At 26.5% G+C, this 23,525-nt stretch overlaps 7 protein-coding genes across 20 annotated transcripts; 3 read left to right on the forward strand and 4 right to left on the reverse strand.

The window, feature by feature from the left end:
- Nucleotides 1–544: 544 nt before the first annotated feature.
- On the reverse strand, nt 545–3,131 carry Vps4 (vacuolar protein sorting 4). Of its 7 annotated transcripts, none has more exons than XM_015322261.2 (7): nt 3,013–3,131; nt 2,382–2,843; nt 2,209–2,320; nt 1,748–2,124; nt 1,384–1,651; nt 861–1,303; nt 545–776 (listed from the first exon to the last, which is right to left on the reverse strand). In XM_015322261.2, exons 2-7 carry the CDS (start codon nt 2,403–2,405, stop codon nt 675–677), a joined length of 1,326 nt encoding a protein of 441 aa, XP_015177747.1. In that variant the 5' UTR covers nt 2,406–2,843; nt 3,013–3,131; the 3' UTR covers nt 545–674. The 7 variants fall into 7 exon arrangements, with proteins under 7 accessions (XP_015177747.1, XP_015177748.1, XP_015177751.1 ...); XM_015322262.2 differs by having other exon boundaries at nt 2,994–3,107; XM_015322265.2 differs by having other exon boundaries at nt 2,382–2,443; nt 3,013–3,103.
- Nucleotides 3,132–3,243: 112 nt separating this feature from the next.
- LOC107067044 (uncharacterized) lies at nt 3,244–5,026 on the reverse strand. Its single transcript, XM_089170764.1, has 6 exons — nt 4,740–5,026; nt 4,319–4,490; nt 4,056–4,229; nt 3,847–3,981; nt 3,606–3,740; nt 3,244–3,522 (listed from the first exon to the last, which is right to left on the reverse strand). The coding sequence occupies exons 1-6, from the start codon at nt 5,024–5,026 to the stop codon at nt 3,439–3,441; spliced, it is 987 nt and encodes a 328-aa protein (XP_089026890.1). The 3' UTR covers nt 3,244–3,438.
- Nucleotides 5,027–5,286: 260 nt separating this feature from the next.
- On the forward strand, nt 5,287–14,043 carry LOC107067079 (sperm-associated antigen 6). 3 transcript variants are annotated; one of them, XM_015322272.2, is made up of 10 exons: nt 5,287–5,427; nt 5,533–5,795; nt 5,989–6,199; nt 6,265–6,443; nt 6,508–6,681; nt 6,759–6,911; nt 6,998–7,147; nt 7,245–7,403; nt 12,108–12,253; nt 13,763–14,043. In XM_015322272.2, the coding sequence occupies exons 1-10, from the start codon at nt 5,403–5,405 to the stop codon at nt 13,899–13,901; spliced, it is 1,599 nt and encodes a 532-aa protein (XP_015177758.2). In that variant the 5' UTR covers nt 5,287–5,402; the 3' UTR covers nt 13,902–14,043. The 3 variants fall into 3 exon arrangements, with proteins under 3 accessions (XP_015177758.2, XP_089026889.1, XP_089026888.1); XM_089170763.1 differs by lacking the exon at nt 5,533–5,795 and having other exon boundaries at nt 5,291–5,427; XM_089170762.1 differs by lacking the exon at nt 5,287–5,427 and having other exon boundaries at nt 5,674–5,812.
- Nucleotides 7,537–13,329, reverse strand: LOC107067078 (uncharacterized). 6 transcript variants are annotated; one of them, XR_016176045.1, is made up of 6 exons: nt 13,105–13,329; nt 10,558–11,310; nt 10,026–10,277; nt 9,245–9,330; nt 8,914–8,985; nt 7,537–8,374 (listed from the first exon to the last, which is right to left on the reverse strand). XR_016176045.1 is itself a non-coding variant. In XM_089170765.1 (5 exons), coding segments are annotated over exons 3-5 (270 nt in total). In that variant the 5' UTR covers nt 10,209–10,277; nt 10,558–11,310; nt 13,105–13,329; the 3' UTR covers nt 7,537–8,984. The 6 variants fall into 6 exon arrangements, 4 of the variants coding, with proteins under 4 accessions (XP_089026891.1, XP_089026892.1, XP_089026893.1 ...); XM_089170765.1 differs by having other exon boundaries at nt 7,537–8,985; XM_089170766.1 differs by lacking the exon at nt 8,914–8,985 and having other exon boundaries at nt 13,105–13,328.
- A 172-nt stretch (nt 14,044–14,215) lies between the features above and the next one.
- Nucleotides 14,216–16,967, forward strand: wcd (U3 small nucleolar RNA-associated protein 18 homolog wicked). Its single transcript, XM_015322267.2, has 8 exons — nt 14,216–14,433; nt 14,559–14,724; nt 14,932–15,174; nt 15,267–15,438; nt 15,525–15,710; nt 15,781–15,972; nt 16,086–16,251; nt 16,329–16,967. Exons 2-8 carry the CDS (start codon nt 14,672–14,674, stop codon nt 16,790–16,792), a joined length of 1,476 nt encoding a protein of 491 aa, XP_015177753.2. The 5' UTR covers nt 14,216–14,433; nt 14,559–14,671; the 3' UTR covers nt 16,793–16,967.
- Nucleotides 16,796–21,060, reverse strand: Deaf1 (deformed epidermal autoregulatory factor 1). Its single transcript, XM_015322273.2, has 4 exons — nt 20,760–21,060; nt 19,989–20,480; nt 19,446–19,907; nt 16,796–19,336 (listed from the first exon to the last, which is right to left on the reverse strand). Exons 1-4 carry the CDS (start codon nt 21,024–21,026, stop codon nt 19,136–19,138), a joined length of 1,422 nt encoding a protein of 473 aa, XP_015177759.2. The 5' UTR covers nt 21,027–21,060; the 3' UTR covers nt 16,796–19,135.
- Nucleotides 21,061–21,087: 27 nt separating this feature from the next.
- Nucleotides 21,088–23,365, forward strand: LOC107067081 (uncharacterized). Its single transcript, XM_089170768.1, has 7 exons — nt 21,088–21,347; nt 21,557–21,698; nt 21,765–22,238; nt 22,357–22,514; nt 22,597–22,840; nt 22,958–23,090; nt 23,260–23,365. The coding sequence occupies exons 2-7, from the start codon at nt 21,671–21,673 to the stop codon at nt 23,363–23,365; spliced, it is 1,143 nt and encodes a 380-aa protein (XP_089026894.1). The 5' UTR covers nt 21,088–21,347; nt 21,557–21,670.
- Nucleotides 23,366–23,525: the final 160 nt, after the last annotated feature.

Consider the following 23,525-nt stretch of genomic DNA (forward strand, 5'->3'; position numbering starts at 1 on the left):
TAATTAAAAAATAAGACAAGTACATTACAGATATTTTAAATTGTTCGTAGTTTACGTTGTTGCATTTACTGTAAAAATATATCCATCATTAAATGTTTATTCTTTATTAAAACATCAAAAAGAATAAACATTTAACCAACAAATAATTCATGATTTTGACTTATGTATCTATGATCATCTTTTTTTTTTCCTTTATGTAAGTATATAAACGAAATAAGAAAAATAAAATTAATTTAGTATTTTATACTTAATTTGTTAGATTTAATTATAACTTTTACAAGGAGTAAAACATTATACATTTCCATTATACTGAAAATTTACTTCTCTGCTTTGTATATTAGAATGAACAGTAATCTAAATCTCTTATAGATAAAATTTCATAAATGTTTATGTCAAAATATAATTCATTCTGCATTTTATGTACTAGTGCATAATAATAAAAAATTGTAGTAAATATTATAGATTAATAGCCTATGGTGAATTCATCATTTTTCTATAATGAAATAGAGAGAGAGAGAGAGACGTAAGATAAAGGAGTATGCACTTCTTTTTAGATATCTTTATACAAACACTGTTAAGTATAATTGTTTCTCAAAGATTAACAAGGCAAGCACGTATAACTGAAAATATGCTCTTATAAAGAATTAATTTACATCATAAAAAGTATCCAAGGATCAACCTTCTTGTCCAAAATCTTCTTTAAACTTTTCCAGTTTTGCCATATCATCTTCATTTACTGTTGGACGTGTCGTTGCTAAGGACTTTTGCATATCTCTCTGGAAATATCAAATAAGTAATATTAAGTAAATCACATAGATACTGTTTAAATAAATTTTGCACAAGAGCTATTATATACGTACCATGGTTACAGGAGGAATAAATAATTTATCGCCATCTACTTCCATCCAGCTCATTTCAATAGCATCCGGATCTCCAGGAGAACATGGTGTGAGTAAATCAGTTACAATGACAGATGGATCCTTTGGAGATGGCCCTCTTACTTTTTTAAAGTGAGTGGCTGTTTGAACTTGTCTAACAGGTTGCATGAGAGAATCCCTTACAATGATACTTATATCTGCTCCTGAATAACCCTCTGTGGCAGCTGCTAATTTTTTGAAATCATCATCTGATAAACAATGCGCTGTACTTCCTAGGTGAAGTTTAAACATAACAGCACGTGCTTGTTCTTCAGGTAGTGGAATGTATATTCTCTTTTCAAATCTCCTTCTAATAGCAGAATCTAATACCCAAGGTATATTAGTTGCACCCAGAACTAATATGCCATCATTATCTGAACCCACTCCTACAATGAATATATAAATTTACAAATGTAAATCAAATCTTAAAATTGTATTACATTATTCCAAAGAAATTCCTTTATACCTTGCATTTGAACTAAAAACTCAGTCTTAATTCTTCGTGCTGATTCAGATTCATTATCAGAGCGAGATGAACAAAGTGAATCTATTTCATCAATGAATATAATACTTGGCTTATGTTGACGTGCTAAATCAAACAAATTCTTCACAAGTTTTTCAGATTCACCTAACCACTTGCTTACCAAATCCGAAGATGAAACAGAGAAAAATGTAGAATTGTTAGCCTCTGTTGCCACTGCCTTTGCTAAGTATGATTTACCTGTACCTGGAGGCTGCATTAAATAATATATAATATTAACCTCTAATTATTTATAAATATATATTATAGACTTCGTGGTTTTAATTACGTATACGTTGAATAAACTTACCCCAAAAAGTAAAATACCTTTCCAAGGTATACGTTTTCCTGTAAACAAATGTGGAAATCGTATTGGCAAGATAACAGCTTCTTTCAAGGCTTCTTTTGCCCCATCAAGACCAGCAACATCGTTCCATTTGATATCTGGCTTTTCTATAATAATTGCTCCTTCTAATTTAGTTTGAAGTTTTTTCTTCTCGGGGTCACTATCAGTATCACTGTCCCCACTATCACTTTTTTTATCTTCTGTCTTTGCATTATCTTCGCCTGCTTTTACTGGTTTCTTCTTACTTTTTTTCAAATATGCCTTCAATGTTTCCGCTCTTTCAAGATACTGCAAGCATCTTGATCTTATACTTTCTTTAGCTCTATCACCTTGTGCTTCGTCTAATTTCAATAATTTTATTATTGTAATATTAATAGGTGAGTTATTTTAATAACAGAGAATATATTGTTAGAAAATAAACATACATTTGATAGAATGAAGAAAATACTCCACAGCATGTTCATATAATCTAAGTGCTTCTTCGTAATTTTTCTTGCGATCTTCCTCTGTAGCTTTTGTCACCAGCTCAATAGCTTTCTGCAAATATTACAATAATATTAATATTTCAGCATTGTTTAATTTAATATTATAACCTTACCGCCAATATAGTTCCTGCAGCCATAATGGTAAAGGATGAATTGATTTCTAACCTTTACTTAGCTGTATAGTAAAAGAAATATTAATCTTACTTCTTGATTACGAAATATTACTAATGTCGTTTCCAACCAAATAAAGAAAAGAATTAGAATATATAGACAAAATATATGATACACACTTTTCTACATGTGCACAATAATATCATTTACAAAATATTATAGATCGTTCTAAGATCCTATGTCAATTCTCAACCTTCAAAATTCAGTTGTCAACGTCATAATCGAATGTCATACTTCATGTATATACCAATGTATATACAGCCGTACAAATCTGAGATCTGAGATCGTGATTAATTATCAAGAAGTGTTACGATTTTAAAGTTTCCTTAAACTTCATATATTTCGACGTATTATCTCAACACCGATGCTCACACTAACAGAATAAACACAAATACAGCTCGAATCTGGAATAAGAATTGAGTTCATATATGTATATGTAAAAAAAAATGAATATACATACACATATCACTCAATTATAAATAAATATATATATATAGATAGACAGATAGATAAATAAATTGAACTGTTAATGGGGTGATAAAACAATAAATTACATAGAACAATAATAAGTACTTTTGGTAATTTCAAATATATCAACTTCTACAAATATGACAGTTAAATTTGCTCATCGATGAGAAAACGAGGATATTCTTAGACATCGCGATTAGTAACATTTTGGGGATATTTCTTTTGTAGTGGTACTGATTTTACCAGATTTTTGCAATATCAATAGAGCTTTGTTATATGGTAATATCATTATTATTACTAAAACTTATTACTATAATATATAACTAAAATATGATGTAAGAATTAAAATTTCCTTTTATTTTGTCTTCTAATTATAAAAACTATAAATTGTTTACAACATCAAAATATTTTACTGTATAAATAGTATTAAAAATATAAAATGAATGTTACAAGAGTTTTAAGTATTTTATACAAATCTTCAAAAAAGTATCACATATATAAATTGAATAATATCATTTTATATTTTACCATTTATAAATTATTTTGTTTCCATAATAGAAGTTTAGAAAAATCTTCTTCCAATAAATGCATATGCTCTACTGCTACTATAAATTCCTGTTAAAAATTAAAGAGTATAAAACAAATGATATATTATTTTTAACTATTATTTAGAACAATCTTAAATTATTACTACATACATTTTGTTTCTTCAAATTATCTATAAGTAATAATTGTTTTTTAAACGCTTGAAGTAATTCTAAACGTTGTTTTTCTAAATGTTTTATTCCTTGCCTTTTATCCTCTTGAATTTGTCTAATTTGATCTCGTAATTCCTGTATATACGTAAATAGAAAACATAAGAAAGTGACTTCATTTTATAATAAAAAAAGTATGAATTTACATGTTTAATATTTGTAACAAAAAAACATATATACATACTTTTTCTTCAAGATGAATAAATTTAATAGTATTTTTTAATTTTTCGTTTTCTTCTAAAGATCTATTTAATCGTAAGTCATAGTTATTTAATTGATGATTTAAAGTTTTCATTTCTTTTCTTAGTTCTTCTACATCCTTAAATATTATATTAAAATTAATATTTTACAAGATAATTGCACGCAGACAATTCAAGAAGTCATAATTTATACCTTTTTTAAATTTGAATTTTCATTATTCAAAGCTAAATTCTGATTATGTAAATTAGAATTGTTATTTTCAAGTTTTGTAATTGTTTCTTTCAATAATGTTATTTGTTTATTTAATTTTGACTTGTTACAATCAAGCTTTTTATTTTCATTTTCCAATTTTTCGCAATCATTTACCTGCAATATTTGAAAGAATGTAAATGTAATTATATTTACAAATAAAACAATACTTTTTCTATAAAATTATTTTTTATAATTAAAATTACCTTATTTTTATATTCAAGTTGAATCACTTTAAATTCATTATGTAACATATTTAGCTTTGTTTTAAGAAAATTAATAAGAGCTTTGTTCTCTGTACCATTTTCTTCATGCAAAACATTCTTCTCATTAACTTGATTGCCTTGATTTTGATTTTGAAGATTTGTAATAACGTTTCTAATTTTAAAATTAATATAAAATAAAAAAGCAAATTTTTAAAAATTGAATTTATCCTATTTACAAATAACAAAATAAAAGAAATAAACAATTTATTGTGATGCATTAAAATATTTGCAATTTTATTCACATAAACAAAATATTACAATAATTGATTAATATATTTTTGGATTAATTCATTAATATGATAAATTTATTTATATATTTACCTCTATGTGAATTGTCTTACAATATTTATTATATACTTACTGTTTTAATAAATTTGGCGTTTCTTCTGTTAAAGTATGTAATGAACTAGCATTTAGTTCACTTGTAATATTTGGAAGTAATTTGTTATTTATAATCATTGAATATTGTACATTTTTTATATCCATACCCTTAGTATTAGGTGTAACATCATTCTGTCTAGACGAGTTATTATGAATGTGTTGATCTGCAATAGATCTAATTTCTTCCAAAACATGACGCGTTTTTATTTCTAATTCTTTATTTAATCGATGCAATTCTTTTTCCTTATTTAATAGCTCATCAGACATTTGTATTGTTATAACAGACGCTACTTAATATTCTATTGATCAGAAATACTACACAATTATTATTATATCCATAGCTAATACTATACAATGTATATTGATACATATACTATACTCAAAACATTGTAATTTAAATGACAGGTGTGGACAAAATATGAACTATAAAGAAACATTGTTTTTATAGTGTTTAAAATTTAGTACTTTTTTAGTTTCAAAAGGTGTCTACCTTGCTTACATTTAATTTTATATTGAAGGCGGTAGTTTTTCGTTTTCAAACAATTGACAGTGTCAGTGAATCTATCTTGTATATCGTAACTAAGTAAAATAAAAAGAATTAAAAATATATCATCAAATCAATTATTTATTTGAAAATATTAATATGACAGCACGTATTATTTTTCAAGGTATATTCAATTGTATTTATCTGTATTTTGTATAAACACAAAATTATGTATATGTATTTATTGTATTGCATTGCATATTAAAATTAACAAATTTGTATTTTATAGTATTTGATCAATATCAAAAAGCACGATTACTTTTTGTACAATCCATTGCTGATCTTGCATCAAAGCCTAACAATATTGAATGTTTGAAAGCTGCGGGTGTTATAAATTTGCTTAAACCTTTGTTATCAGATGTAGTCCCTTCTATTCAGCATATGGCTGCAATTGCATTGGGTAAATTAGCAAATCATGATATTAACTTGGCACAGAATATTATTCAAGAAGATATTTTACCACGTTTGTTGCACAATATTGAAAAACAAAATGTACGAGCTTGGTGAATGTAAGCACTTAATACTTAGATAGTTTCACAAGTTAAATTATTAAAATTAATTATTAAAAATTATTGACATTTTTTCAAATAGTAATAAAATTATTTTCTGCAGTATAGTTATTATACATGCATTTTCATAATTATTATATCTTTTTATTAGATTTTTTTAAAATAAATTATTACAGAAATTTTATAAAAAGGCAGCATTATTTATATTACGTGCTATTGCAAAACATTCACCAGACACAGCATCAATTATAGTACAAATGAATGGACTAGATGCAATGATTATATGTTTAGAAGATTTTGATCCTGGTGTTAAAGAAGCAGCTGCTTGGGGATTTGGATATATAGCTAGACATAATAAAAATTTAGCACAAGCTACTGTAGATGCAGGTAAGTATAAAACATATTTAAAAAATTGTAATTTCTAATACTTGTTATTGCCATATATTGTTTAGGTGCAGTACCTCTCCTTGTTTTTTGTTTGCAAGAGCCAGAGTTATGTCTTAAACAAATTAGTATATCAGCTCTTTGTGATATAAGTAAACACAGCAAGGACTTAGCTCATACTATTGTGGATGCTGGTGCTATTCCGTATTTATCAAAAGCATTATCTAATCCTGATGTCAAACTGAAGGTTGATTAATATAATTTATTAGAAAATTTCTTAAGATTATGTTCATAAACAACTTTTTATCCAGCGACAAGTTCTATCAACATTAGGGAGCATAGCAAAACACAGTGCAAATTTAGCAGAAACTGTTGTAGAGGCAGAAGTATTTCCCAATGTTTTATTACACATGGGTCATCCTGATGAAAATGTAGCTAGAGTTGCAGCAATTCTTACCAAAGAAGTTTGCAAACATACTTCAGAAGTAATTCTTAAACTTCATTAAAGTTACTATTATAGTTAAAGATATTTAATTTTTCGTATTTGAATCTTATCCTTTAGCTGGCACAATTGGTTGTCAATGTTGGAGGTATAGGTGCCTTAAATGAATTAATAAATACATCAAAGTTAACAAATAAACTACCAGCAATAATGGCACTTGGTTATATTGCTGGACATTCTGATCAGTTCGCTACAGCTATTATTGGATCGATGGTATAAGAAACAATATAAATATAAAATATATATAGTCATTATATATAGTCATATGTGTAAATACATTATGTATGCGATTATTACAGAGTGTTATTCAATTGGCTACAATCTTAGAAAATGAAACTGATGATCATATACTTGCTGTGACTGCTTGGACATTAGGTCAAATAGGAAAACATACACCAGAACATGCAAAATCAGTAGCTGATGCAAATGTTCTTCCAAAATTATTAGAAGTATATAAATTATTTAAAAAATTATATTTATAATTAATCTAATACATCTATTCAATTTTTTCTCTTTTTTTTATTTTTTTTTTTATTTTATTAACAGTTTTATATCAATTCAAAGAGTTCAGATGATCTAAAAATGAAAAGTTATATGTCATTAAAGCAGATACTTCAAAAATGTTTGCATATTGAAGCATTAGAAACACTCCTCTATGATGCTCCTCCAAATGTCTTGAAATATATACTTGGACAATTTAGCAAGGTAATTTCTAAAAATGTTATATATATATTTTTTTCATATGTTGATTATGTTTATAAATTGATGTTTCATATTGGAATCGTATAATCAATTGATTTGAAGGTGTAGGTATCAAACCATATTACCGGTTATTAAATATAGTGTTAATGATTTATTATATATTCTATACATATCAGTGAAATGTGTACAAATGATGTGTTATACAAAGTGATGATATATTATTTTACAATTAACATATAGACATTAGAAAGGTGTTATTGCCTTTTTTGTCTATCTTTACATTGTGTGTTGACAATCAACATAAATGCTTTTATTTATTTGTATATAATGGCTTATGGTAAAATCTGTATAAGACGACTTGCTTTTATATACGTAAGGTAAAATATAATATAGAAGTGAATTGATAGATATTCATGAAACTATTCATATATAAATCTTTCGCCCTACGTAAAAATTGGTCAAGCAGCTGTATAAGTGTGCTTTTATTGTAAATATTTATGCAAAAAGATATTGTTTCTTTTTTCATTTATAACACAATCCTTTTCTTAATCGATAAATACAATTTAACTTCACGTTAGATGATGATAATAATAACTGAAAAATATTCGAAATTTGAGAAATTATATTTCATTTTTCATATTATTAATATTTCTTCTATATTTTTTTTGCTTTTAACTTTCATACATAACTTGGACTAATATGCTGACATTCAATTATCTTAATAGAGGATGTACTTTCAAGCTATTAATAATAATAATAATAATAATAATTAACAGGATTTACAGATATGCTATATAGTTTCTTTTTTGGTTTTTGTTTAATAATAATTTTATAATCAACAGCAAATAGAGAAATTTTTAATTACACAAACATATTTAGATTACTTTTCTCTAAAAATTTCCTCTAAGTTATAGTATGGCACATTTGAAGTTCCAAAAAGCACATTTCTCAGTCTTTCGACATTGAATGGTCATCTAAAATTCAAGGATAATTTGTTATTCATTTTCTTCTGCTTTTTTTTTTTTTATGTGTATAATATTATGTATATATTTTTAAGATTTGATGAAAAATGTATGGAATGTTTTTTCTTACTTTAACTATACCCTATTGCCTTTTACTACTTTAATTATTATATTTTCTAATGGCAGTATTTTTGTATAAAGAGAAATAGTATACAAAACGTACAAAAATGGAGAGACAAATATTAAATAAGCCTCAAAAGTTGTGTATATATTATTAATGAACTGTTAACAAAAAAGACTTTGATTTAATATTTGTATGAATTAGCTTCATTTTGCTATATTTAAAGTATTGGTGTTTCTTCATTATTTTCCATCATTTTGAAAATGTAAAAATCATTAATTGTAATAGAAATAGTACGGTATTAGAATTTTTTTTTTTAGTAGAGATTCACCATAATAATAGCACAACCCGCTGTATATAATTTTTTTCTCATAATATACATATATATATATCTATCACTGGCATAAATTTATTTAATCAGTAGTTTTACCTTGAAATTGATTAAGTCAAAGATTAGTCTGTTGCAGAATTAATTAGTTTTCCTTTTTTCAGATCAATAATTCTACAAAAATATTTTACTATTGAAATAAAACATTAAATTATCATTTTTAATGAATTATTAACATTTTATGAATTGATATTTAATTGAAATGTTTCATCAAAAAAAAAGAAAAAAATATATATATATATATATATAAAATATGTAATAATAAAACAAATCCTATAACACTCGATTAAATGAATATATCATAAAGCATAGATTATAAAATTTAAAAAGAAAAAATTGCATAATATATACATATATTTTACTGCCAATTTACCAATATTTATGTCTTGTAACATGTTCAAACCGTATGGCAAATAAACCAAATAATCGATTCAGAGCATGCAATCTGTCCGAGTATTTCTGAAAAAGGAAATTAACAATATTATTGTTTCATAAAAAAAAAACATCTTTTCCTTCTATAAAAGCTGCATTTAGTAATAGATAGGTGTTGCATTATATTATGCGACGATTTCATTGATTGTTAATTAAACATTTGAAAATTACGTCAATGTTTTTCATTTATATCATGCATTTCTGTTTTTTTTCTTTTTTTTTTTTCCAATTTATGTTACAATATGTAAAAATGCATGAAAACCTTTTTTTTTTTTTATCTTTTAATATGATATTTCTTTGGCAGTTACCTTCTTTGGTATATTTTTTATTCCATCGAAATTCGTAAATAAAAATGATAAATAAACAAACTTGAAATTATATAGAATATTTTCTCCGAATGTGTATATAGTATTATAATATAATTAATTACAAATAGTTATAATTTATATTTGGTTTGATAATGTAAATGCTATAAAGTGAATAGAATAGAAATGCATAACAATAATAATAATAATAATAATATTAATAATAATGTTTTAATGACAGTGAAAGATATGTGCAATAATAATGTTAATGAGATATTAAATAATAAAATTATTTTGCCAAATGACTAATAAAATGAAATAAACCATTCATTCATCTGCTTCATCGTTAGGTTTTATACTAGCATAACTATTCATGTTTCTATTCACTTTTAGCATCTTTAGAAAACTGCCTATTACCAATATAGTTTTTCTATGTCTTCTGAAGATTCCAGCATAAAGCTCTTCGCGTACATCCCTTCTATCACTAACATCAGAATCAATACTTGAAACTGAAACGACTGAAGGTTTTGCAGAGACAGGTTGATGATAATTATGTGTTTCACCCGTATTGAGAATAACACAATCTGGATTGTCTTTCATGTTGATTAACAATGATAGTACTGCTTACTAAGTTATACACTTTTATCACCTTCCTTGCTAAAGTATTCTCTAAAAAGAATCACTTTTAATAAACACTCATATCTCTTTGATTATTGATAAAAGCTATAGTATTTTTCCTATTTTCATAAGAAATAACTTTGACTATTTCAATTTACAATTACTTCTATTCATATAATGATTAAATTATAAATCTTTTTAAGAGTTAACTCTCTTATAGCTTTTTAACATTCAACAATAGATATAGATATAGATTTCATAAAGTTTAGTAATAAATTACTGATATATTTTAATATATTTCTACACTGTAATTAGCAATTAATTAACTTACAGATGTTTTTGTATAGGTACTTATATGTGCATATATATATATATACACACAAACCACACACACAAAACAAATATACACAATATGTATAAATATACACGCGTATATATGTATATATGAGTAGATTTGAATAATGTCACTGTATAACAGAGAGATGTATCTCTTTCCTCTGATCTAAGTGAACTGACTTTGCAAGATACGTTTACGTCCTCTTATATAGAAACTTCTGTTTAAATTTAAACGGTACGTGATTTGTTAGAAGATTTTAATATCTTTCGTAAATTTGAAAGAATGTTACGCGACTGTTGCAAATATAAGGCAGTTGTCTCGTTGTCGGTGCTCTGTGTACCAATGGATCTTGGTGTTTAGTAGAATATAATCTAATTTGGTTTCTTCAGGCGATTCAGTCACACTTAACTTTATTGATTTGACATACGATGTACATTTTATAACGATATCTAATTCTTCATTTGAATTTTTCTTCAATTATACGTATGACGCACTTGTCTTCATCAAAATTGTTATTCGTTGCTTTTTTTTCATAATGTTGACGACGATAGATTTATGATAAACGTTATAACTATCATATAGAATAATGTTTACATAACAGCTACGTTTTTATAAAGCTCTCTTATAACTTTGTATTGTTATCTTTTTACGGTTGTTCACAACCGTTTTCTTCATAAATATCCTCTCTTTCTCTCTAAAGTTGAAGCTGTAATATTTTTTTGGTTTTTTTGTTTTTCAAATTTTTCTCTGTAAAGTCAACAAACAAGATGCTATTAATGATGACGCAATTTAAATAATACAAAATATTACTGATTAAACGTAAATGTATGAAAAAAAAAAAAAAGGGAAAAATTTCTTTTTCAAATATAAATAATATTTATTCAGTAACGTAATACTATCTCAATACGTATACGTAATATTTATCACATATACATAACGCATAATAATCATATTTTGATTTTCTATTTATTTTCAATTTGATACTCTTCAATAAATTAGACAGAAGATTATGTTTTCTTCATAACATCATAACGTCATGAAAAACAAAATCTGTTTTTCTAGTTTTCATTTATCATTTACATAATAAAACATGCTAAATATGAATTTTATAATAAATATATCATTCTAACAATCGTTCAACTTTCTTTTTCAAAGAATTATTTCTCAGAATTTTCTTTTCTATTCTTTTCTTACATCAGCATCTCTATGATTTACAAAGCATAAGACTATTCGAATAAAATGATAAGATTTGTTTCGTAATCGTGCATGATATATGATTAAAGTTTGTTCAATTTTCTTCGTAAATCGAGAACTAAATGTATTTTTTTGTAATTTTTTTTATTTCGGTCAGAGATTCCAAGAATTTTATTTTTAGGTCTAACGTAATCGTGATCGCGATTTTTCACCCACGCCACCATATTTACATATATATATATAGATAATAATAATAATAATCAAAATAATAATAAATTATGTAGCAATCAAAACAGTTGTTTATTTCATATTACATTTATAATTCTTTGTTTATTTCTATTTATGTTTAGATATTGCCATATGACGCGAGAGCAAGACGATTATTTGCTACATCAGGAGCATTGAAAAAAGTGCAAGAAATACAAGCTGAACCAGGCACAACACTTATGGAATACATAATGCTTATCAATTGTTGCTTCCCTGAAGAAATTATAAGGTATTTTTTAACATATATTAATCTAACAAACTATTATTTTTATTGCTTTTTTGCAATCGAGCCAATCATAATATATTAAATTGATTAACTTTATAAAACAAAAAGTAGAGAAAATTTAGAAAATATTCAGATATATATATATATAACATTATTTTATCATTTATTGTTAGACGATCATAAAATTGTTCTTACTTAGTTAGTGGTAAAACCTAATTACTAAGTAAATTTATTTAAGGTATAAAAAGATAAATATCAACTAAGTGCTTGGATAATAAAATCTTAAGTAAATACTAAAAGTAGAATTAATCACTTTGTCTGTTAATGTGATTCAAGTGTTATAATAATTATGATTTCTTGTATACTAAAGATCTTTACATCGTAGATAAAGCCAGTAGATATTACTGACATAGTACTAAAGTACTTAATGCAAATTGGTTATTATTTTACGCTAATCTATCATTACAATATTCTTTGATTCCTACACTTCCTTTTTCTGTAGGTTCAGTAATAACTTTATATAAACAAATAAACAAACAAACAGAATAATTAAAGAAAAAAAACAACTCACTAAAATCTAAATAATATGAAAGTATCAATCGTAAGTTTATAAAATTCAAACTTATAATCAAATTAATCTACTTTAGCTTGATTTATATCCTTACATTTAATCATATTATATTCATTGAATTTTCATCAACTATAATTTATGTACTTTGAATGTTTATAATATTCAAACGTCATATATATTTTCAAACAAATTCAACACTCTTATACAGTGTGATGATAGTAAATTGTAACCAAAAACACTAGTTGCTTTTTTGACATAACCCTTCTAAAATCTATTTACTCACCGAATTATTTCAAGACTTTCTTCCTAATTAACGCTAAATTGGATCTCGTAAAGTTGTTTTCACTATCAGTTTGTGCAACAAGACCACCTGTTTTTTTTTAGTCTTGCATAGATCTTAGTTTAACATAAGTCAGTTTGTTAATGTACGAAGTATCCGCCATATTGGCGCACAGCTGATCTTATTGAAAAAGTACAACTGGTGAGACTGCAGTGGATCAATAACACAGGTTAACAGCCATTTTGCATTTGATATGTTATATATTAATTAATACGTAATTCTCTTTCTTTCTCTGTGCGTAAGATTTAAATCTGCCTTTTAAAATATGTTGTTAGGTCAGGTTTTTAAATAATTTAGATTTAAAAATTTTTTTTTTATTTTGCTTTCGTTATTCTCTATTTTTTGGTTTACGTGTTTATTTCTCTTTTCGTTCTTTTGTTTTCTACTCTTTGTAATATAAAGTATGTTGAAATGCACATTGATGCAATTCTTATCAATCCTTAGCTAAATATGTGTATTGTGAACTTTTTTTAATTCAGTTTGTCGTCGCTCTAGTTAACTCGAGTGTGCAAAATTTGGCTGGTTTAGCGCCAATTTAAGGGGTTAAGAATATTTAAGGATTGTACAAAATTATGACTTATTATTATTCTTTTTTTTATAGATATTTTTCGCCAGGATATCCAGAAACATTATTAGAAGCAGTAGAACAGTATCAACCGAAATGTCCTTCCTTATTATCATTGAATCAAAAAATGTCTGATGATTCTTCTACCTTTTTTATCTCAACGTACGGGGAATAAGGTTAACTGCAAGATAGTATTACCTATATGTGAAACATTCGTATTTAGAAAATATATTTTTATTACTCTTATTTAAAAATAAATCTAAATTGGAAATAACTTAATATAAAGATATAATAAATATCAATATTTATACAATTAATATGTATGCGTTTCAATTACTTCGCAATTAAATATGCATATTCAAACTAAAGCAGATACAGAAAACTGCACTTCTAATGCAGGCAATACAGTTATATCGGTCATACCATATGCTAGTCAACAGAAGACTTCCAGAGAGCAACGTTAGATGGCGCAACGATCAACTGCAGTTGATCACATGTTACTTCCGGCGCCATTCTTCCGAATTATGCTCTTATATATTATTTGACTCGATTATTCATTGAATAAAAAGTAAATATTATACCTTACAATTTTAGTATTAAAAGCACAAGAAATATTTGAGATTTTTGTAAATGCAGTGGTTGATGTTGACCGTATCCTTAATACGAAGAATTAAAAATCCTAACCTAAAATTTTAAAATAACAATAGGTAAGTGTTTTTCATATCAAAATTTGTTATATTTTATGATGAGACATTGGTAATTTATTACTTTTTTATTAGACAAAATACTATAGCAATAAATATATAATAATAGTAAAATGTTTTTATTTTAAGAAAGAAAATGTGCACATGTGTTAATTGAAAATTTATACCAAATATCTCCAATATAAACATCAACGCATCAAATCCTGAAAAAACTTCTATCAAATCTAATCAAAAATCAAATATGTTTCCAAGGAAAAGAAAACTAGGTTCATATGATCCTGAAGAAGAAGCTAGGTAATTTTAAATAAAAATTCGCTGCTACAATTATAAACAAAAAGCATGGAATAAATGAATAAATGTTAAAAAAAAAAAATAGTATCAGATTCATATATTCTTTCATTGCAAATATAGTTACATTTTTGTATTGAAATAATTTTTTCTATTAATTGATATACCATGTAATAGTTAATCGTATAATCTTATTATAATTATAAATTGTAGATTGGAACGGATTATTTTTGGAGATGTAAGTGGTGTCATAGATAAATTACCAGAAGATCATATTGAAGAAGCAAATAAAAGCACGACTGTATATTTGGATGAAGTGAATGATGAGGATAATGAAGGTGATGTAAAATTTCAAATAGATATAGTTTCTAAGAGTTCTGATGAAAATAGTGATGAGGATGAACAAACTGAGAAAAAGAAAAGAGTTTGGATAGATGAAGATGATGAAAAATATACGTAAGTATATGAAGTGTTTTTTAAAATGGATCGATTATCGCATTCTGTTATTTATATTCATTATAACTAAATTTATTCTATAATAATTAAAGTGTAGAAACTGCATTTGATATTCAAAATCGCAAGATTTCAAGCCAAAGACCTGAGAAATGTTATATGGATTACTTGGAGAAAAAGTACAAACATTTTGTAGGTAATCCGAAGTGGGCAGAAATTAATAGAGTACCAGATAATTCTGATGATATTGATAATGAAATCTTGAAGGTATTATTATGATTTTTTTATAGTAATATTAAAAGTAAAACTATTGAATATATTATATTTAAATAAATAAATATTCTCAATTTTAGCATAGCTCTCACTTAGAAACACCACAATTGAAAAACTTACCAAAAGGAAAGATCGATATTAAAGCCATGAAACCAATAAATCAAAAGACATTTAGTGAAGGTCCTAAAGTATCAAGTTTAGAATTTCATCCAACCTCTACATTAGCTCTTGTTGCTGGTTCATCTGGTATTTTATCTCTTTTTCAGGTTAGTAAAAATATTATTTTTCTTTGAAATAGAGTTAATATATAAAAAAAACATTTTTTAATATCTACAGATTGATGGTATAGAAAATAATAAATTGTACAGTACTCAATACAAACATTTTCCAATTAGTAAAGCAAAATTTCTTAAAGAAGGAACTGAAGTTATATTAGGATCTCAATTTTACTCATATTGCCATTCTTATGATTTAATTAGTGGAAAAACTCATAAAATACCATTACCAAGTCATATTACTAACATGAAGGTTTGGAAATTTATTTGTTGTATTATATTAATAATATCTCTCTCTCTCTCTCTCTCTCTCTCTCTCTTTGTGATATTTTTATTTCAATAAGTTTTTATTATAATGTTATTCAGAAATATGAAGTATCTCCTGATGGTCGATTGATAGCACTGTGTGGAAGATTAGGTGACATTTATTTGTTAACGAGTTCTACCAAAGAACTTATTGGCACCCTAAAGATGAATACAAAATGCAGAACAATTTCATTTATTGATAATAAAAAACTCGTAACACACGGAGGTAAGTAATAGAAACATTTTATTTATTTTCAAAGTAGAATTAAATAATTCAATATTCTTTCTATTGCGTGTTTGAAGATGGCCATGAAATGTATATTTGGGATATAAACAGTCGAACTTGTATACATCGTGCGGTAGATGATGGATGCTTGTCTTGTTCAGTTACTGCAATATCTCCTAACAGTCAATATTTAGCTACTGGAAGTAGGGAAGGAATTGTTAATTTATATGATTTAAACAAATTACTTCAAGCAAAATATCCAGTTCCTCTTAAAATAGTTAGCAATTTTGTTACTTCTATTTCTGCATTGAAATTCAATCCAACATCAGAAATATTAGCCATGGCTTCTGATAAAAAGGCAAATGCTTTTAGAATGTTACATTTGCCGTCATTTAATGTATTTTCTAATTTTCCAACATTTCAAACAACAATTTCAATGCCCTGTGATATTGATTTTTCTCCTAGTAGTGGTTACTTAGGTATATCAAATTTGTCATACAAAGCATTTTTATACAGATTGAAACATTATGGAAATTATTAAGTATTATTTTTTTTTTTTTTTTTTTTTTTTGTAAAAATTGTCTAAGTAATACAGTCGCGATATAAACTTATAATATATAAATCTTATAAAGATACTCAGTTTGATTTTTACAAACATTCAAATCTTATCCTTTATACTTTGTATTTCATGATAATATGTACATATTATAGTTGTATGTTTCTTTTTCTTTTTTTTTTTTACAACATCATTATGTACTAAATTGAAATTCTTTTATCATTATATATAAATACTGATTCGAAATTAGTTATTTTTTTGTTCTTTTTGTGAAATTATAAAATCTAAGATATAAACTTTTAATAAAATGTAAATATGTGTAAGTCACAGTAAATAACATCATAATTCTGCCAATTTTATTTTTAGTACATAAGAAAAATGTTTTCTGTACTCTGCTTATTCATGAATATTCATACCACAAAGAAATAAATTTTGAAAATACTAAATGCAATTTGAAGATACTGTTATAATTACTTACGATATATTATTTGTGAAAAATAGATGTGTACTCTTTAAAAGTACACATTTTATTTTTACAGGAAAACATAATGAAGTTTTAATTACAAATTAAATATCTAGAATACATATTAAGCTGCTTTATATACATGTTACTGATAATTAAAATAAAGAAAATGTGTTTATTGAAACTAAAAAAAATAGTTTAATTAATCATTATTGTCTTATTAAATCGTAATTATATTATACTGTAAATAAATGGTGCGTCCATTTAAATAATAGATAATGAAATGTAATATATTTAATATTTGTACTAAAATTCTATATGAAAATATTAATTTTATAAAAAAGTTTAGATATAAAGAAAAAAAAATTAATTTTCTTATTAAAATATTATGAACAAAAAATATTATGACGCCATATTTTGGGTTATTCAGAAAATTTGTAAGTGATTTTTAATAATGTTGTTTAGATTTTATTGTATTAATTCTTTTGTTCCGAAGAATGTATGCAAAGTGTTTCATAAATACATTTTAACACTAAACTTACCACACGTGGTTAAATGATCGCGTCCTGTAATTAGTAAAAATTGAAAAGGTAGACTGTGCCATTTTTAAGTACAGATGATTCATTTGGAAATCATAAAATCCTTATCTATAGAAACGAAAAAGATTTACGTCAATTATAAAAATAAAACCTTTCTAGAATATAGAATGTTTTCATTCATTTATAAGAACGATTGGGATAAGAGGTAGATACTTAAAACATTTTTTTAATATGCACAACTTAAAAACGAACGTATGTTCATAGAACATTTTATACTTATTTTAGCATGTAGATATATACCTACAGAAATATTAACATGCATTTATGAAACACAAATAATTGATATAAAATCAAATAATTGATGCTCCTGTAAGATTGTAAAATAATACAAGTTGGGTGTTTGATAACATTGTTTTCAATAATGTGTTTGAACTGTTTGTATCGATTTTTAAGCAACGCATTCCATTCACAAAGATCACATTTTATTACAAGCATACCATGGAGAAAAAGGTTAATATTATAGCAAAAATAAAAAATTATTATTAAATTTTTATTAGAAATCAATAAAAAATATCTGAATAACCCAATATCTAAATGATCTTATTGCTAGAAAAATTCTTAAAGATTACCTCTCCTTTGGTCATTTTTCATTTTAACATTCGATCCAAATATACACTTTTAAGAGCGTTTCAAGATTTTTATATCTAACAAGGAAAGATCACAGTTAACTCGTCACCAAATTTAATTTTTGTGGCAAAGCTTTTAATCCCATTGCCATTGTGTAAGGAATATTATTTATATTTGAAATTTAGAGAACGATTAAACATGTGTAATATATAGCAACTTTTAATCGTTAATATCTCACATGCTTAATTGTTTTAAATTTAAAATATGAATAACATTCCCTTACCAAGAATTTAATTGTATTTGGTGCAGGTTTACTATATACCCATGATATATGAAAATCCATGACCTGTCAATTATGGCCTCTCCTTGTAAGTAACATATATACAATGAGTGTTCTTTCTTTCGTAGTATATAATGTGTACTATAAAATTATTTATACAGATATTCATTATGTTTATGCATAAATGTGGTCTTCAACAACATAATATGCTTTTATACACATTCACTGGTAGTCTTTAAATAGTTAGACTATAACTTATGTAAAAAATAGCCACTATAATATATACAAAATTTTGTATACTTCCATTAACCAGAAATGTTCATATCTTAAGTCTTCATCTCTTTTTTTAATTGTGAAGTTTCTATAGTAGATTGTTCTCCTTCTACATTCCTTTGGTGAATGGGTGTAAGGAACACTAGCTATTGGTCCCCTGCAGTTGTAGCAAGAGCATTTGTTTCTGCACTACTGCTTTCTACTATAAGCATAACCGTTTCAGCTGCACCTCGCACACATTCTACTTGATGACCAGCCCAATCTTTACGTTGACAAAATGTAGAACAGTATGGTGTACGTCTGCATAGAGAACACTCAGCAAATGCCTCTCGATTACAATTAGCACACTAAAAACAAAGATTTCATTTAGAAGCATAAATAAATAACATTAACATATGTGCAAGAATAAAATATTTTATACACAATACACAAAAGCATGAGCACACTTAATCTTACTTTTTTATTATGAGTGTCAGGTGTAGGTTGTAAGCCAACAGGTTCAATAACATCTCCTCTAGCACTCAACTGTGCAACTAATGCTTGCTCTCTTCTTTGTTGCCTATTCAATTCTTTTGCTTCTTCTAATGTACGTTTAAATTCATAAGCTAATTTTAACATTTTTTGCGACATTTCATCTAATTTTTTAAAAAGATCTTCAGTCTGTGTATTTTCTGTTTGATGTACACTTTGTACTACAGAATCCTGATCTTGAGATTGTTGTACAACTAAACCTTCTGTTGATACAAAATGTGGCCAACCGTCTTTGTCAGGGACAACTATTTCATTGTCACTTTCGTCATTGTTACTACCATCCCTCGAATTTTCACTTTTATGTTTACGAATTGGAATTTCACTATCTGAGGTATCTCTGGCTCTTCTTCTACGTTTATACGGTGTAAATAGTCGTACAGGACCTGTCTTTAAATGCAAATGTTTAATATTAAACCTTTTAAATTAAATGATAATAAGTTAACCAAACAAAAAAAAAAGATTACTCACTGCATTGTCATCATCACAACAAGCAGCACAGGTGCATGATGTTGCATGTGGCTTTAAAATTTGTTCATCTATAAGTGTTTGCAAACTTCTACCACCAAATCGGATGCTTCGTTTCCAATCTTTACTTGATGCTCTACCACAAAGTGCTTCGAATTCGCTTGGAGTGTACCAGCTGTTTTCTAATTTGATGCATCGTCCTCTTCCTCCAGAACCAAATTTACTTTTATGTAATTCAGCATTTGTGTTTTTGCATCTTACGGGTAGAACTGCTAAATTGGCAGATTCTGACCAACTGCATATTGGTTGTGAGTTAGCAGCAGATACATGGATTTGGTCAGATTCTGTTTCATCAGTACTATTTTGAATAACTATATGAGTTGCCTTCAATTCTCCATTCCATCTCAAAGGATCTGTATCTTTATCATGACGTGATTCACAAATGAAGCCATTGTCAACACATAGCATCTGCTTGAATTGTCCAGACCCAGGCAGCTACGAAACAAAGAACTTTATTTGTATTGTATTATTCATAAAATAATATAAACAGATTAATTTAATGATGAAGTACAGTTTCGTTGACAAGCATACTTGAATTACTCATGTGTCATATATGAATTACAAAATTCAACGAGACAAAAATAATCGTACATAGGGAACATATGTATATATATATAACTCAATTACATTGTTAAAAATTATTCTTAATCTTTGATAAACAAATGATCTTAGAATTGAGTATGCGATATATTTATTTTTGTTTTTTTTTTATACTTGTAATTGCTCTGAGGTGATGACGTTGAAGGTCGTCCCATTGGTAGAGTTTGCCACACCGATGATAGAACCAACAGGCAAAGAAACCGGTACACCGACTCCAGGAACACCTGGAACACCCGGTACAGAAGTCACGCTGGCTGTAACAGCTACAGGATGCGCCTCGTGCTCGGTCGTTAGTGCGGACGCTTCCTCGGTTTCGCTCGTCAACGGTTCGGACATGTCCGGTAGCACGGCGACACTCTCCGATGTTTGGTTCTCCTCCATTTCGGCTGTTCTCGCCTCACGCACGAAATGGTACTAGTGCGCATGCTCCTAATAGCGCCACGCGAACTTTCATAATGCCCGAGCAAGCGCTTCTTTTTCCTTATTCATATGACATTATTATGAATCTACATTACTTTCTATATAGGATAGATTTTTTTCTCTATTTATACTCGAAAGAATGATTTTATTGAGATAAATAATCTCTTTTACTTTATTTTATTTTACAAGTTCTTATTTGAATCTTTCTAAAACATCTTAAAGGAAGGATCAATCGAGTATATTATTATTGGACAAGGACATCTTTATTCATCTCACAAGGCGGTAAAATTAAATTTGAAATTATTATTTAAGGTTATACCTAATAATAACACAAATATATAGAATTTTCTTGAAAAATAATATAAAGAAAAAATGATATTTGTCGAATAAATAAAATAATTATCATTATTTTTATTCAATATTATTTTATCTCATAATAAATTATACGATTGTATTATAAATCTTTTATATTTTTATTTACATAATTTCAGAATGCAAAAATTGTAGAGCATACATTTTGAAAGTGTTTTTATTTCGAAAGACTTTTACAATGAAAATACTTTTTCATTGGTTATTGTGAATAGAAAGAAGCATTAGAAAAAATCATGGAAAAGCAATCTGTTGAGGAAAAAAGTATTATTTATATTTATTATATTTTTAGTAATACATTTATAGAGTAAATTTAACAATTTTTCATAGCATCTGCAAATAATCTAACGAGTTCGAAATTATACGAAAATGAAAGATCGATCGAAATGTCAAATGATTCTCAACTTGTAGAGCAATCGTCGATAACGGCAATGCAAACATCATTAATTTTAATGAAATTAGAAATGATTAAGCCAAGTATGGAAAATGCGCCATCAACGAATTCGGAAAAAGCTTTTTCCTGTATCGAAGAAAATACGAGGATGGAATTGCCGTCAATGAAATTTACAATTAGTTGCGATACTATAACAACGCAAGCTGCAACCCCTTACTCTTCATCCATGTCAACAAGTACACTTGTACCATCAAGAGATATTTTACAAATATCTGCAGCTCCCTTATCCTCTATAGGATCTATTCCTAAAAGCGAAATTTTAACATTCACTACAGATTATAACAATCGTTCACCCGATGCTTGTAGTGTACTTGTAGATGTAGTTGACCAACACGATCCATCATCGACTTGTAAGTTTCTTTTTTTATGTTAATAAAATATCAAATTTAGCACAGATTATATGAAATTCATTGACTATAAAAATAAAGTACAAAATATTGATTATAAATATTATCTTTTTCATTTAAGTTAATCGAGATGTACAGCTATCGATCGAGGAGTCGTTTGATTTACCACAACGAAGTATATCATCTGTAAGAAATGATTTTGCAAATCGAACAAGACAATCTCGCCAAACGTGGAGATTTGGAAAATGTTTGTGTTGTACTGCACCGATAGACGATGAGGTTTCAATGTTTTATTTCTTTCAGGATTTAATCAATTGTATCATAGGTGCTTCTACATATTTTTAATCAATTCGCCTAACAGATTGATACGTTACCACATTCAAGAGATGCTCCACCTACATATTCATCGATATACGTTAGCCCTACAACGATATTACATCAAAGATCACCAGTTACGCGATCTAATTTGCGAAATAATGGAAGATTTATTATTTCAAATACTAATCAATCATCTTTCATAGCACCTATTCCTCCACCAAGTTATGCTCAAGCTCAGGGTATTCAACTTAACTCATATTCAACCGAACAAAATCTCTCGGTTTCATGTAAATATCTTATTAATTTGTTGAAATCTTATTCTTGTGTAATAAATAAGAATATTTTGTTTAAATCGTGCTCTATGATGTTTTTATAAATTCATTATTTTTTCATTTATTTTTTAGCAAATGTTAATTCTTGGTCAGCAAGACCTGTAGCTACTATTTGTACACGATGTTTAGCCCTTATCGTTACTACAACAGAAGTTCGTCGATCGACTATTACACATTTAAGTGCATTTCTTCTTTGCCTTTGTGGGTTAGTAAATAAATACGATAAGTGTCATATATATATTAATCCTTTAAAATATGTTCTTTATATATTCGGAATATGAAATATTTTAAAATATAATATTTATTAATTAATTTATTAAATAGCAGAACATTTTGCTAGATAATATTAGTTATTAATTATTTATTGAAAATAGATGCTGGCCTTGTTGTATGATCCCATATTGTTTAAATTCCTGTAAAAGTACCGATCATTATTGTCCCGTTTGTCACACATATCTCGGAACTTACACACCTTGGTAATTTAAATATATTTTTCACAAAATTTTCTATTGTAAATATTCTTTGTCTTTTTTAAAAATAATTATTAGATATAAAAATTAAATAATTATAAAAAATATATATTTAAAAATAAATTATATTCAATTATACTATGAAAAATAAAGTCAAATGTTTATCAAAT

This window comes from Polistes dominula, unplaced genomic scaffold (assembly GCF_049000335.1).
Source record: "Polistes dominula isolate Pdom_NZ unplaced genomic scaffold, Pdom_raw_medaka contig_79, whole genome shotgun sequence".
Lineage (NCBI taxonomy): Eukaryota > Metazoa > Arthropoda > Insecta > Hymenoptera > Vespidae > Polistes > Polistes dominula.

Excerpts from the sequence above, each read along its gene's own strand:
- Vps4 (XM_015322261.2), bottom strand. The coding sequence starts at position 2,405 with ATGGCTGCAGGAACTATATTGGCG. Across the intron at positions 2,125-2,208 it reads TTTTCTTCATTCTATCAAAT|ACGAAGCACAAGGTGATAGA; the intron begins GTATGTTTATTT and ends TATTGAAATTAG. Across the intron at positions 1,652-1,747 it reads AAGGTATTTTACTTTTTGGG|CCTCCAGGTACAGGTAAATC; the intron begins GTAAGTTTATTC and ends TATTTAATGCAG.
- LOC107067044 (XM_089170764.1), bottom strand. The coding sequence starts at position 5,026 with ATGTCTGATGAGCTATTAAATAAGGAAAAAGAATTGCATCGATTAAAT. Across the intron at positions 3,982-4,055 it reads AAAATTCAAATTTAAAAAAG|GATGTAGAAGAACTAAGAAA; the intron begins GTATAAATTATG and ends ATAATATTTAAG. Across the intron at positions 3,523-3,605 it reads ATAATTTGAAGAAACAAAAT|GAATTTATAGTAGCAGTAGA; the intron begins GTATGTAGTAAT and ends AATTTTTAACAG.
- LOC107067079 (XM_015322272.2), top strand. The coding sequence starts at position 5,403 with ATGACAGCACGTATTATTTTTCAAG. Across the intron at positions 5,428-5,532 it reads AGCACGTATTATTTTTCAAG|TATTTGATCAATATCAAAAA; the intron begins GTATATTCAATT and ends TGTATTTTATAG. Across the intron at positions 6,200-6,264 it reads ACAAGCTACTGTAGATGCAG|GTGCAGTACCTCTCCTTGTT; the intron begins GTAAGTATAAAA and ends TATATTGTTTAG.
- LOC107067078 (XM_015322269.2), bottom strand. The coding sequence starts at position 10,208 with ATGAAAGACAATCCAGATTGTGTTATTCTCAATACGGGTGAAACACAT. Across the intron at positions 9,331-10,025 it reads GACATAGAAAAACTATATTG|AAATACTCGGACAGATTGCA; the intron begins GTAATAGGCAGT and ends TTCCTTTTTCAG.
- wcd (XM_015322267.2), top strand. The coding sequence starts at position 14,672 with ATGTTTCCAAGGAAAAGAAAACTAGGTTCATATGATCCTGAAGAAGAA. Across the intron at positions 14,725-14,931 it reads GATCCTGAAGAAGAAGCTAG|ATTGGAACGGATTATTTTTG; the intron begins GTAATTTTAAAT and ends TATAAATTGTAG. Across the intron at positions 15,973-16,085 it reads GTCATATTACTAACATGAAG|AAATATGAAGTATCTCCTGA; the intron begins GTTTGGAAATTT and ends AATGTTATTCAG.
- Deaf1 (XM_015322273.2), bottom strand. The coding sequence starts at position 21,026 with ATGGAGGAGAACCAAACATCGGAGAGTGTCGCCGTGCTACCGGACATG. Across the intron at positions 20,481-20,759 it reads TCACCTCAGAGCAATTACAA|CTGCCTGGGTCTGGACAATT; the intron begins GTATAAAAAAAA and ends TTTGTTTCGTAG. Across the intron at positions 19,337-19,445 it reads CTGACACTCATAATAAAAAA|TGTGCTAATTGTAATCGAGA; the intron begins GTAAGATTAAGT and ends CTTTGTTTTTAG.
- LOC107067081 (XM_089170768.1), top strand. The coding sequence starts at position 21,671 with ATGGAAAAGCAATCTGTTGAGGAAAAAA. Across the intron at positions 22,515-22,596 it reads CTGCACCGATAGACGATGAG|ATTGATACGTTACCACATTC; the intron begins GTTTCAATGTTT and ends TTCGCCTAACAG. Across the intron at positions 23,091-23,259 it reads TTTCTTCTTTGCCTTTGTGG|ATGCTGGCCTTGTTGTATGA; the intron begins GTTAGTAAATAA and ends TATTGAAAATAG.